Here is a 12,259-nt window from a genome sequence, read left to right on the forward strand (position 1 = left end):
GAGGTATGGGAGCCAAGGTCAAGCAGGGGAGACCGCAGTCCGGCCAGTGGGCAGAGAGCTTGGGCTCGGTGTGAAGCTGAGCTTATGGCTCCATCTGTCGTGCTCGCCAACCTATGGCACATCTAATAGACACAGGTGCTGGCCTCGCAATCAACACAATCCCACACCTTTTCCCAATCCCCATCCCTCTACACCTTGCAGGCGCACCTTCACCCCCCTCCAGACGCTGCGCATGCGGTCCATGGCGACGGCCTACCGCCCCCTGCTGGCGGCGGCCGCGGCGACGGCGCGGCTGCGACGGCCGCTCCCCCTCGCCAACGCCTTCCAGTCCGGCCCCCCGCCGCGCGCTGCGCTGCTGGCCCAGCTGGCGGCGGCGCGGGCCCGGCTGCAGGGCAACGCCAGCTCCCTGCCCTGCAGCCCCACGGCGCTGGAGGTGGAAAGCGCCGGGGGGGACATGGCCGCGGCATGCCTGGGCGGCGCGGGGGAGGGCGCGCGCCTGCTGACGGCACTGTCGGACGTCTGGCGCCAGGCCGGCGGCGCGCTCGTCGGCGGTGCTGGGGTGGGCTCTGCTGTCCTCCCGCCCGCCAGCCTGGCGCTGGACGGCTGCGCGTGCCTGGGCCCCTCGCCGGGGTCAAACGGCAGCGCGCCCTCCTGGACCGCCGACCTGGGGACCGCAGCCTATGTGGACGGCATACGCCTCCTCTTCCCCGCGCCCGGCCCCGCCGACGCGGCCGTGGAGGCGCTGACCTGGCGCGTCCTCGTCAGCGGCAGCGCGACGCCCGGCACCGGCGCGCCGTGCGCGCTGTGGACCCGCGGCGGGCCGGCGGCGCGGTCGAACGCCGCGCTGGTGGAGCTGGAGTGCCCGCGCCCGCTGCCGGGCCGCTGGGTCCACCTGGGCGTGGAGGGCTCCGATGATGCATCTCTGGCCGCCGCTGTCGCCGGCAGGCGGGCTGGGGCGGCTGTGCCGCCGGCCGCCGCGCTGCCGTGTGTCTGCGGCGTGCAGCCCCTCAGCTTCCTGGCCCGGGATCTGGCCGTGCCGGCCTGGCCGGATGGTGAGGCGGTGACCTTTGTCCCCGGCATGGTGCTCGACGTGGGGTCCAGACGCCCGGCCGGTGGTCGGGGGATGAAATCCGGCGGCATCAGTTTGGGCCCGGGCCGCGGCAACTGCAGCGTGGCGGGTGACGACGAGGTGGGCGGCGCCAGCTGGCGCCTCGAGCTGGGTCTGGCGCCGCCCCACGTGCGCGGCGTGCGGCTCTTCCTTCTCGCCCCGCCGCGCGTAGGAGTGCGGTACGTCGCCGAGCTGTACCGCGAGGGCGAGGCGGGGAGCGCCCCGGCCGCGCTCTGCGCCTCCGCGCTCCCCGCCGCTGCGGGCCCGGTGCTGGAGCTGGACTGTCGCGCTTTCTTCCCCGCCGCCGTGATTGTCGTGCGCGCGACGGGGCCCGGCCCCGCACCGGCCTTGTGCGGCGTGGAGCTCGTCGGTGGGCGCGAGGCGGGGGTGCTGCGCCGCCTCGCCGACCGCACCGCTTTGCTCGTCGTCCGGAATGACCTATCGTCCCAAGCGGCCTACGCGCCGCTGGTCGTGGACGGGCGGCTGGACACCTGCCTGCCCCGGTCTGTGAATTCGGACGCCGAGGAGATGACCTGGGAGCTGGACCTAGGCGGAAGGCCCCTGCCGCTGCTGGCGCTGGGGGTGAGTGCCAAGGCGGCAACGGCGGGCGCCACCGGTGCCGTGGCGGTCGAGGTGCTTGACGCAGGGGGCGCAAGCCTGTGGAGAACGTCTGTATTGGCAAACTCCACTGTGCCGGGCATGCCAGCGATGCTGGACATGCCACGCGGGCTGGCGGCCACCGGCGCAGTCCGGCTGCTGATGGATAGTGCCACCCTGCTCTGCGAGCTGACGCTGGTGACGTTGGCAGGTGGGGAGGCGGGGCTGCCCATCGAGGCGCAGATTGACTCGGAAGACGTGGGTGTCCTTTCGATCGACGGCGGTGGAGGAGGGCGCAACCTCACGGCCGCACTCGCCGGCCGGGACTACCGCGATTGCCCCGACACAGCGGCGGCAGGCGAGGACCTCGAGCTGGAAATCTCCCTGGACGGAGCGTTGTACGGGTGAGTTGGTGGCATGTTTGCGTGAACTAAGGTTGATTGGTGAGGTGCAGAAAGGGGGGGGGAGAGGGGGGGGGGGATCCTGACGACCAGGACATTCTCTCCTGGGTTTGTCGACCCATCAAGGGCACCAGCATCTCAATGAGCCTACTGCGCTAGTGACTTAGCCAATCCCATACCAGTCTTAGAATCTCCGAGCCACAACCTCCCTCTCCGCAGCACCTCCCTGGTGCAAATCGTGACGGCCTCGCCCCTGACCAACGTGACACTCACCGACCACCGTGAGGGCGCCCCTGGCTGCGTGCCCAGCATCGCCTCCAATGACACTGTCCCTGCCGGAGGAGTGACCACCTGGAACTGCACCCCAGCGCTGGAGACCAGGGAGCTCGTCATCCGGGCGCAGCTGGAGGATGGCGAGGACACCCCTCGAATATGCACTGTGAGGGTATTTCATGAGCTTTGACTCCCTCCCCTCCTGTACCCTCACTGATCTTGCTCGAGCCGGGACTCGGCCATTTGTAGCCTGGCCATTGTGACCATGAGGCATGAAAGGCTGTGGTAGCCGTCAAGTTCGCCTTGTGGTCAGGGGCGGGGTGCAAAGCGTGGGGCTTGTTGCCCCCCAGGAAGAGGGGGCTTGGATGGGTCCAGAGGCGGTGAGGGCCTGGTCCAGATATCGGGCGACAGACGCTGGTTGTCAAAGTAGATGAACAAGTCTCCAACAGGCTATACACAACAACGGGAAAACGGTGCTATTATTGCGACCACAATGCATTTGCTGTCGTGGAGTCGAGTTTCGCATGTACCCGTGGCCCTCAACATGCATGCACTGCATGGGCGATCCATCACCGCGAGCGGTCCTGCACAAAAGGCTCTGCGCGCAGCAGAAACCAACTGATCTGGTTGCCACGCCGCTTCCTACCACACTTCATTCCGCAGTCCGACCCGCAATCAGGCAGAGGTGGACCGTCTCTGTCCACCCCTCTCCCCCGACGCAACGAGCCCTGCTCTGAAAAGCAGCCAATGCAAATTTCTCTGCCCGCGGCTCACAACGAAGCACTAAATCAAGTGCCCTCATATTGACACAAATGCTTCATTAACTCCTATTTCTTGTGCTTGATGAACACGTCAAAAGCAATGGCACGGTGCATGGCGCAACTAGCCACCCCGCCGCAACCCATGGGGGCCCTGCGCGCAGGAAACTGGCATCCCACGCGGCATGGGGTTTTGCCGTCCGCCGGGCCTGTAACTGCAACCCCTGGCACGTTTTGCAGATCACAATCTGTTCCTCCAACTCGATCAAGCCGCGCAGTCCTTGCCTGTCAAGCTTTGCATCAGGTGGCACCTTCACCTGATACCCTCGCACAGCCTGCGCACGGAGGTGGGTGGAGCGCCTGCCTGCTCTCGCCCCTGCCATGATGGACCCACGGCTCCACCTTTTGCATCACATTACTCCATTATGCCCTAGGGTTGGAGCCTGAAACCATGCCTGAGGAGAAGATCGAGTACAAGGTCGCCGTGTTCAGCTCCAGTGAGTGGGTCACCGACTCCTTCACGGAGCCCTTTTCCGTCTTCTCCACCGTCAACTACTTCCCGGTATGAGTCACTCTGTCACCTGGATGCAAGCACCGCGTGATCATGGGTGCATCACGGGCCTAGGGTCGCTCCCTGGGCCCAGCACATGTACTTCTGCAGGTGACCATCAAGGTGAGCGATCCCCGCCCTTGCCCCACCTCAGGCCCGCCTTGAGCCCAAGAGCGCCAAGCTCGCTGCAGGGCACGATGCTGTCTGCATCTTTGTCAATGACGACGCGGGCGCAGAGGTGAGAGGGATTTGAGGCAGACAGACCTCTGGGGCCTTGTGCACAGCGGGTGCCGCGCCGAAGCCACCTGAGGCATGCGCCTCGATCATGCCTGCGGCCCTATAGATGAGTCAAGCAGCTAGGTCAACTTGTCAAGCCTAATCTGACTCATGCACACTCTCTCAAACATGCGCGCAGTCCATCGCTGCCCTGGCCGAGGCCGGCGTCAAGCTGATTGCCCTGCGCTGCGCCGGCTTCGACCGCGTCGACCTGGAAGCCGCCGAGAAGCACGGCATCCGTGTGGTCCGCGTACCGGCCTACAGCCCACGCTCTGTGGCCGAGCATGCGCTGACCCTGATGATGGCCCTCGCCAGGTGAGGAGGGGGAAGGGGCGTCGCAGCCACACCTGGCCAGCAGCTCTTTCCCTGGCTTTGGCGGTGGGGTTGAGGTGCAGCAAATATTCCATGGGTGGGGTTTTGACAGTGGCTACGGCAGCTGTGCAAGGGGTGCCCATGCTCCAGCCGAGATGTGAGGCACCTGGTGTGCAGATGCAGTCGCGGGGCTGCAATCCATGTACCCCCTGTCTTCCCTTCCCTGGTTGCCAATGCAGAAACCTGAAGCTCGCACAGATCAAGGTCCAGGCCGGCTCCTACACCCTAAATGGTGGGCTGGGAAGATCAAGGAAGGTGGCTGAAGGGTGACACAGAAGCATGCCAGGGGCAGCGATGGTGACATTGCAGCGTCCAATTCCTGTCGTGCTCGCATGAAACGAGATGCCCAGCATGATCTCTGTCTCGCTCCCTTCCTACGCAAAGGTCTCGTCGGTTTGGAGTTGACGGGCAGGACCTTTGGCATTGTGGGCACCGGCGCCATCGGCCTGGAGCTGGTCAAGCTGCTGCGGGTGAGCCTTTTGCGGGGGGATTTGACCCACCCGGAGCAGTGCATGCTGGCGTGATTGTGATTGCGTGGCGAGCCGGGGCTGTGCTCGACGAGCCAAAACTGCCGCTGTGTCTGACCATCCGCTCAGAGTCCATCACCATCCCCTGATCGTCCACCCTCCCCCGCCGTGATGTCACTAAACTTGCAGGGCTTCGAAGGCAAGGTCCTGGCCTACGACCCCTACCCCTCCGAGAAGGCCAAGGAGCTGGGCGTGTCCTACGTGCCCCTGGAGCAGCTCATGCGTGAGGCTGATGTGGTCAGCCTGCATCGTCCCCCTGCTGCCCAGCACCCGCCACATCATCGGCCCCGCCAACCTCAAGCTGCTCAAACCCACCGCCCTGGTCATCAACGTGTCGCGCGGCGGGCTCATTGACACCAGCGCCGCCATCGCATCGCTGACCGATGGGAACCTGGGTGGGCTGGCAGTGGATGTCTACGAGGGCGAAGGTGGGTGTGGCGTGGGGAAGGAGGGAAGGGGGTTAGGTGGTTTGGGCTAACCGTCTGTGCCCCGAGGCATCAGGAATGTGCCCCATCCCCTTCCTTTCCATTTTAAGAACGTATGGACACTCCCTTGCCATTGACATTTCCACTCATCACCTCTCCCCTCCCCAATCACCCGCTGCACCCCTCACAGAGTCCCTGTTCTTCAAGGACATGACCAACCTGAATACCCAGAAGCGCATGAAGGTGTGGGACAAGAAGTTCAACGAGCTGCTGGGCCTGCCCCAGGTCATCGTGACCCCCCACATCGCCTTCCTGACCACCACGGCCCTGGACGCCATCGCCAGCACGACTCGCGAGAACCTGGCCGCAGGCGCCCAGGGACGGGAGCTGGTGAACGAAGTCAAGTTCAAGGGATGAGGGACCGCGCGAGCGGCGAATAAACCTACATCATTGTGCATCAGGCACATTCAAGACCACACAGCTGGGGCGGGGGGAGACGGGTGTCATTGGAGCTTGTCCACAAGCCCGCTGCTTCTTTTGGAGTGATGCATTGGCGTCTCCCCGCCACACAGTCTCGCCTCAATCGCCTGAATAACCTCCTCGATAAACATGCAAGGGGCCTGGATCCTGAATCCCTTTTGTGAAATTGAATCGAGCTCACCCATCTGACATGTAATTTTGTGGTGAATCTCGCCCATGGGATGCACCAAACGAGGTGGGCCGTCATATAGCAGGGAGCATAGGTCGTCCGGCGGTGGGCTCCCAGATGCTTGACCGCCCAGCTCCTCGCAGTGAACCACGACAATAGGGCATGCACGGCGAGGATTGGCAGCATGTGCAAACGACTCTGCACATGACCCAGAACAAGCAGAAGGAAGCATAGATGAACAGAATGTCAACAAAATCATTCCTGCCTGTAATGCGGGGACAGTACAAGGCTCTCCTGGCTTTGTCAAACCTCAGAAGCCTACTTCAAGAGTACATAAAACATTACAGGTTCCAAAAGAGGCTATTGGACAGATTGGAGGGATCTTGGAGAGTCTTGAGGGCGGAAATTCCTTCTCAGCCAAACCATTTGGGAGGAGGGTGGACGGCGTATCGCCTTTGGCTATGCCACCATGGTGGGGCTCTGCACAAACCTTCACCAGAGCTCAGCACGGCGCCAGGGCCAGGCTTGGCAGCCATCTTGATGGCACAGCAGGATCAAAGGGCTCACCAGACCATGCTCAGGATGATCCGCCGCCTCCCCCATCCGGCTCCAGACTGGCGATCAGCCCCGCTCCCCTCAGCTGCTCACAGTATTCTTCCGCAGTTTCCTGAGCGCATGCCGTCACGAGTGCGAGCCCATTCATGTGTGCTTCCTGAGAGAGTGTGGGTCGGAGAAGGATGCAGTGAGAGAGTGCATGGCCTGAGACCCAGGCAAAGCGTTCCCACTTGTCCTGGACTGCAGCACATTGAAGTGCCAAAGCATCAGCCCGCCCAACATCAAGGGAGTCTAGCCGATCCTTCCACCATACCTGCATGACATTGACGGCATCCTCCATAGTGTACCCGTCTATCACGCGCATGAGCACTTTGACCACATAATCTCGCCGATTCACATTGTCATTGTGCAGGAGAACCCGGTAGATGGGTGGCTGCTTGCCCTTCGACTTGGTCCTGTCATGTCAGTGGTGATTGAAAGTTGGGAGATGCTTCCTTTGAATATAAGCAAGGAGGCCATGGGCAGCGTCACGCCGCACCTCGGTTGCCTCTCACCCGTCCCACCTCTTGTCGATCACGGTCTGGGTACCCTTGGACTTGATAGGCGTGGGTGTGGAGGGGGCTGCAGCCACAGTCACCTGTCTGCTTCCTCTTGGGTGCCCTCGAGCCCGAGATGGAACTGAAATACATAACACGAATGAAGGGAGAGGGATATTGGAGGTAAGCATCCCGTGCATGGGATGTCATGATCCCGCGAGAGGTGGCCCACTCGAGGCCCCCTCCCACCACATGGAGAGCTCCTCCGGCAGAGTTTACGCCAGCCCCAGGCAGGACGATATGGGATCTCAATCTACTGGTCAGATGGATTGAAACTGCATACGTACCGGCCAAGAGGTGCCTGCCCTTGATGCACCTCCGATCGGCCCACACCAGCGACCTCCGGGAGGAGGTGGGCTGTACCACGCCAGCGAGCATGCCCCTTGCCACCGACGGAATTGGGCTCAGAAACAACCTAATTCAAAGAGGGTATGCAGTAAGCAGTGAGGAGTGCCCTGCCATGCCTGGTCCCTCGACTTTGCTGGCCTTGCCGATCCTTTGCGGGAAGGAAACCCATTACAGGAAAATGCTAGCATCAAGCCTCCACAGCCTTGGGTGCCTCGCCCTTGCTCTTCTTCTTCTTCTTGGTCTTGAGAGAGGTCTGCAACGGCAAGATGGGGATGTGGTGGGAAGTGTGAGGTCAGTGGTGGGATGTGAGCCGATACTAGAAGCATATTCATCATGGTATACTGCCCCGTGATCCCATCCAGCCATCAGGCCGCCAGATTGTCTGGATCCCCATCTTACGCACCGCCAGTAGCGCCTTCACTTCTGCGTCCTCGATGCTCTTGTCGCTCTCCAGGGCTTGCAGGGTGCTGTTGGTGATGCGGTCGACGCCCGAGGGCACCAACAGCACCGTGCCCTTGAACTGCAGGTGGGGATGAGGGGGGGGTCGTGTGGGTGATGGTGGCTGGGAGCGGTTCGGCACCAGGGCTGCAACAGCATGCATTCACTCAACAAGGTGTCTTGATGGTTCACAAGGGAGGAGTGCAGGGCCAGTAGCCTTCCAATCCCTGGCCCCCCTGCAGGCTGCCTCTCTCCAGGTAATTCCGCTGGTATGGACATCACAGCCACCTGAGCCAGCCCACCAGCAGATACCAAGCCCCACACTCACGTGGGCCACCAGGGCGTCGGGCTTCTCGTACAGCACGGGGAAGGGCTGCAGGAGGTTGTGGTTGATGCACTCCAACAGTCCATACCTGTGGGTGGGGAGTTTGGTGGGTGGTTGAGGGCCTGGGTCTTCCACACAGCAGGACCATGCGGGGGCGTCGCTGAGGATCGTCAATCGCCACATCCCAGGGGGAAGCCCAGGACACTGCCTCTCTTGTAAAAGCCCGGTAGCAAGGGTTTCCTGCCACCCTCTCCATATTATTGCACCGTGTCTCGTCCCCCTTGTCGAGGTGGACCCCTCCCTTCCCCCTCCACTACCATTCCCCCGATGCCTGCCTGGTCTTTGTGCTTTCGAGCCCCCTGCTGGAGAACATCATGGTGGGGAACTTCTTGTTGATCTCCGACAGGACCTCGCGGGACGCCTGCGCTTGTTTGAGAGTGGAAAGCGGGGAAGGGTGAATGCTGACGGCATGGTAGGCTGGAGAGGCCGACTGTGTGGGCGGTCACGCCTGCGACCGAGAGTCTACCAGCAATGCTCATGACCTCCAATGCTCCTCCAATGCTCCTCATTAAAAAAGTTCCCCCCCGCCCCACTCCACTGCTCCATCGCGCCCACCTTGATCTTGAGCTGGTACTGGACGTCCAGAGCGCGCTTGAAGACGGTGGTCTCCTTCTCATCCACCACCTTGGACTTGCCCTCGCCGGTGGACATCACGATGTCAATCGCGTACACCTCGCCCTCCTCAATCTCAAAGTCGTCGGCCTGCAAAAGATGGGGGGTTAGGGGGGTTGTGTGAGTATTTGTGGATGGCATTCAAGAAGTACTTTGCATGTGGATGAGATGGGGACGGGAGGTGAGGCAGGCAGGCGGGTGCGCGCTGCGCCCAGGCAGGACAGGGGAGCCCGGCATGAAGTCACGGACCCCGGCCCTCGCCCGGGCCCCCCCGCCACCCCCGTGCCCCCCCCGCGCCTTTTGGTCGACACCCGGGCGCGGCAGCACCGCCTTGCTGGCGTCGATGATGAAGCGCTTCATCTCATGGGACAGCACGCCCTCCACCAGGGTGCAGCCATAGGCCTCGGCGATCTTGCTCAGCACGGGGCCCACCTCCTTGGCGCGCCGACCGGCACGCACCAGTCGGCTGGCGGCCTCGTAGGCGGCGTGTGCGGCGGCCACCACGTCGGCGGCGCGGCCCTTGGCAGGGCCATCCACCGCCACCAGCGAGTGCGCGGCCTGGGCGATGAAGCCGTCGATGTGCGCCCCCAGGTCGATCTTCACCACGTCGCCCTCCTTGAGGGTGGCCGTGTTGTCGGCGGGGGGGGAGAAGTGCCCGATGCAGCTGCGAGGGAGTGGTGCCGGGGGAGGGGAGGGATGAGGGAGTCTGCATCGAAAGCGCTGGCCTGGGTGGGCGGGTCTGTGGGGGTATGGTGCCCCTTCTCGCCACTCATGTTGGGCCTCCAGGCCAAGGCAGCTCCTCAAAGCTCGCCCTCTGGCTGCCGGCCATGAGGAAGGCACGGCGTGAGCGGCGTCAAACACCACCAGGGTACCCACTTGTTCACGGAGACGCAGGTGGGCACGGCAATGCCCTTCTCGATGTCCTTGCCCTTGAACTCCTTGGCGGCAGCCCTGCACGGGTAGGAGTCAGGGTCGCGGGATGAGGTGGTGCCAATGGATCTCACGAAGGCCCCCCCTCACCACGCCACTCTCGTCCCCCCCATCACCCTCCACGTCTCCAGAAGTCATCAGCACTCACTCAGTGATCAGCTTGTCGCCAAGGGTGCACAGGTCCACGATCTTGGCGCCGGGCTTGGCGGCATCGATCACGGCAGCCAGTGTGTCTGCATGGGGAGGGCGTGTGGCGAATGGTTGCTAAGCAGGGCATCAGGCCGCCCTGCACGTCCACATCGAATCACCCTGCACAGGATTCAAGCTCCAGGAGCATGATCTGGGGCGTGGGGTGTCCCCTTCGGCCGAGCTGTGATTGCGAGACCCGCGACGGTGGGCGCCCCTTCCCACTCCGACAAGCACTCACCGTTGACGATCTTGGCCGCGGCTTTGTACTTGGTCACGACATCGGGGTTGGAAATGGACTCATTCTCCTGCACAGGTGGCGTATCGGGTGTGTGAGTGGCCACGCTCCGCCACGCCGTCGGTGTGCTCGCAGGCTTCCCCGCCTCACCTCCCCATCCCTCACTCTGCTCTCGCTGTCGCTGCTGTAGTCAGACATGGTGAGCGGTTTTTGCGGCCACAGGATTGAATGGACCAAAGGGACCTCCTCGACTGCGACAGGCTGCCCTCAATCTGCTCGAGAGGCGTCACTACTGGGGAGATGTTATGCCACGTGGTTCCAGCTTGGACAACCTCCTGAAATCTGGCGTGAGCGCGAGAGCATCGATGCCGTGCTATTGCCGAGGCCAGGCATGGGAAACCTACGAGATGTATGCAGATCGTGCAGAATAACAAACGCTCACCTGCGTGTAAAGCGTGAGCTGTGTGCAATGCCCAGATCATACCGCTGAGGTCGCCTGCGCCATGTCTCTCTGGACCCTGCTTCAGGTGCGAAAGAGGTGGTAGGTGCTGCCGACATCACATTGCTCCATATGAACACTTGAGCAAGAACCTTTGCACTCCAACTATCTCCAGGCGTGTGTGTTGGCGGTGAACGCTGCGGCCATCCTCAACAACGACCGCTTCTTGGAGCGACGTGAGTCGAGCCGGGCTATTCTTTTTTAATGTAATTGTTTCTATGGGAGCTTTTTGGACCGCGCCAGGCTTGCATTGGACGAACGTAAAAGTTTGTGGGACCCGCCCCTCTCTCGTTCCACAGATGGCTGGGGTTTCTCACAGCTGGGAGGGGGCGCGGCAGGCACACACAGCCCAGGAGCCCTGAAGCAGCAGATCATCGGCGCGCTGCACGCCACCCAGTACCTACGAGGTGAGCTGTGAACCTAATGGACCGAGTGTTCGTCGCTGGGTGGTCGTGAAGGGCCCACAAGTTGACCTCACATCTCTATGCTGGGCCGCCATCAACTGGTCTAAAGACGAAAATGATTGTATGCACCCATTCCTCGTATCTCCCTACACCTTTGCGTCTATTTAACGATGACACTATCCTCCTACTTCACAAAAATGTACACAGTTCCTCTGGTGGTGGTCAACGTCATCATCATCCTCGTCAAGTTGCTCTTCGGCTGAGGCTGATTGTCGTCTGATGATGACATGTACTTGGCATCTCCAGCTGGTGTATGGTGCCATCTCTTGCTGAAGCTAACCCCAGACCCCAGGAACCCCCCCTTTTGCCTGGCGTGCTCTTCTTTGACGCTGCAAGGCTTGTTACAGTCCCGTCTGTACACGAGGAACACAAGCAGTACCAGCGCATCGCACCATCGGCTGCATCGGATCGACATCCGATCAGCCCAGCATCTGGTTGGCAGTGTCGCCCAGCCCTCCCTCCTTTGCAAACCACTCCTGGAGGGCCAGGGGGCAGGAAGGATGGGCTGCCAGGGCCGCACCCAGTTCCTCTGGCGTCACTTGCAGATGCAGGGGCATAAATTGCCTCCCCCCCGCAGCGGCGTCGTTTGCCCTGTGGGGAGATGTGGGTGACCGTGCTTGGGCATGGAGCGACGGGGAGGTTGAGCAGGGAGCATGGCGATGGTCAGGATCAATGCATATTCCATGGTTGGGGCCCAGTATGAGCAACAAATAAACCGAGGCCAGCCCTGCGCATCATCTTTTGCTGATTCCAGGCAGTGCATACCATCCTTGTCAGCTTGTTCATCCGACACAACCATCCCCCACCCACACAGCCAACCTCCCACCCACCGCGTGCCGGCCCGGCTCAGCACCCCCAGGGCCAGCAGAGCGTCCAGCGCCCGGAGCGCTGCGCCTCGCGTGTAGCCATCCACGTGCTGTCCGCGCAGGTTGCTGAAGCGCCTGAACTCGGCGTGGGCCTGCTCGAAGCAGAGCGCGTCGGGCGGGGCGGCGCTGGCTCACGCGGTGCGCAGCCACCGCCAGGATGAGCTCCAGCACGCTGAGCTGGCACAGCGCGCGCTGGCTGGCGCCGT

At 62.4% G+C, this 12,259-nt stretch overlaps 6 protein-coding genes across 6 annotated transcripts in view; 3 read left to right on the forward strand and 3 right to left on the reverse strand.

Moving 5' to 3' along the window:
• Nucleotides 1-2,569, forward strand: part of F751_5267 (Triosephosphate isomerase, chloroplastic) — a gene marked incomplete at both ends in the record, with an annotated part of 16,095 nt that extends 13,526 nt beyond the window's left edge. Inside the window, 3 exons of the mRNA XM_011402636.1 lie at nucleotides 392-682; nucleotides 854-2,109; nucleotides 2,326-2,569. Coding sequence (XP_011400938.1) covers nucleotides 392-682; nucleotides 854-2,109; nucleotides 2,326-2,569 — 1,791 coding nt within the window. The remainder of the gene's footprint in view (nucleotides 1-391; nucleotides 683-853; nucleotides 2,110-2,325) is intronic.
• Nucleotides 2,570-3,588: 1,019 nt separating this feature from the next.
• F751_5268 (D-lactate dehydrogenase) lies at nucleotides 3,589-5,704 on the forward strand (the record flags this gene model as incomplete). The annotated part of the gene is made up of 8 exons (XM_011402637.1): nucleotides 3,589-3,699; nucleotides 3,842-3,925; nucleotides 4,103-4,278; nucleotides 4,515-4,567; nucleotides 4,720-4,805; nucleotides 4,992-5,099; nucleotides 5,164-5,290; nucleotides 5,478-5,704. The coding sequence occupies 8 exons, from the start codon at nucleotides 3,589-3,591 to the stop codon at nucleotides 5,702-5,704; spliced, it is 972 nt and encodes a 323-aa protein (XP_011400939.1).
• Nucleotides 5,705-6,513: 809 nt separating this feature from the next.
• F751_5269 (ATP-dependent Clp protease adapter protein ClpS) lies at nucleotides 6,514-6,948 on the reverse strand (the record flags this gene model as incomplete). The annotated part of the gene is made up of 2 exons (XM_011402638.1): nucleotides 6,514-6,648; nucleotides 6,805-6,948. Coding segments are annotated over 2 exons (279 nt in total), but the record flags the coding sequence as incomplete, so codon positions are not given.
• Nucleotides 6,949-7,622: 674 nt separating this feature from the next.
• Nucleotides 7,623-10,422, reverse strand: F751_5270 (Proliferation-associated protein A; the record flags this gene model as incomplete). Its single annotated transcript, XM_011402639.1, has 10 exons — nucleotides 7,623-7,688; nucleotides 7,839-7,955; nucleotides 8,202-8,286; nucleotides 8,570-8,619; nucleotides 8,814-8,960; nucleotides 9,198-9,534; nucleotides 9,747-9,821; nucleotides 9,949-10,033; nucleotides 10,228-10,294; nucleotides 10,390-10,422. The coding sequence occupies 10 exons, from the start codon at nucleotides 10,420-10,422 to the stop codon at nucleotides 7,623-7,625; spliced, it is 1,062 nt and encodes a 353-aa protein (XP_011400941.1).
• A 410-nt stretch (nucleotides 10,423-10,832) lies between these two features.
• F751_5271 (Immediate early response 3-interacting protein 1) lies at nucleotides 10,833-11,390 on the forward strand (the record flags this gene model as incomplete). The annotated part of the gene is made up of 3 exons (XM_011402640.1): nucleotides 10,833-10,899; nucleotides 11,023-11,130; nucleotides 11,335-11,390. Coding segments are annotated over 3 exons (231 nt in total), but the record flags the coding sequence as incomplete, so codon positions are not given.
• Nucleotides 11,391-11,606: 216 nt separating this feature from the next.
• Nucleotides 11,607-12,259, reverse strand: part of F751_5272 (Origin recognition complex subunit 4) — a gene marked incomplete at both ends in the record, with an annotated part of 3,021 nt that continues 2,368 nt past the window's right edge. The window contains 2 exons of the mRNA XM_011402641.1: nucleotides 11,607-11,778; nucleotides 12,018-12,145. Coding sequence (XP_011400943.1) covers nucleotides 11,607-11,778; nucleotides 12,018-12,145 — 300 coding nt within the window. The remainder of the gene's footprint in view (nucleotides 11,779-12,017; nucleotides 12,146-12,259) is intronic.

Source organism: Auxenochlorella protothecoides (genome assembly GCF_000733215.1).
Source record: "Auxenochlorella protothecoides strain 0710 unplaced genomic scaffold scaffold60, whole genome shotgun sequence".
In the NCBI taxonomy this organism is placed as follows: Eukaryota; Viridiplantae; Chlorophyta; class Trebouxiophyceae; order Chlorellales; family Chlorellaceae; genus Auxenochlorella; species Auxenochlorella protothecoides.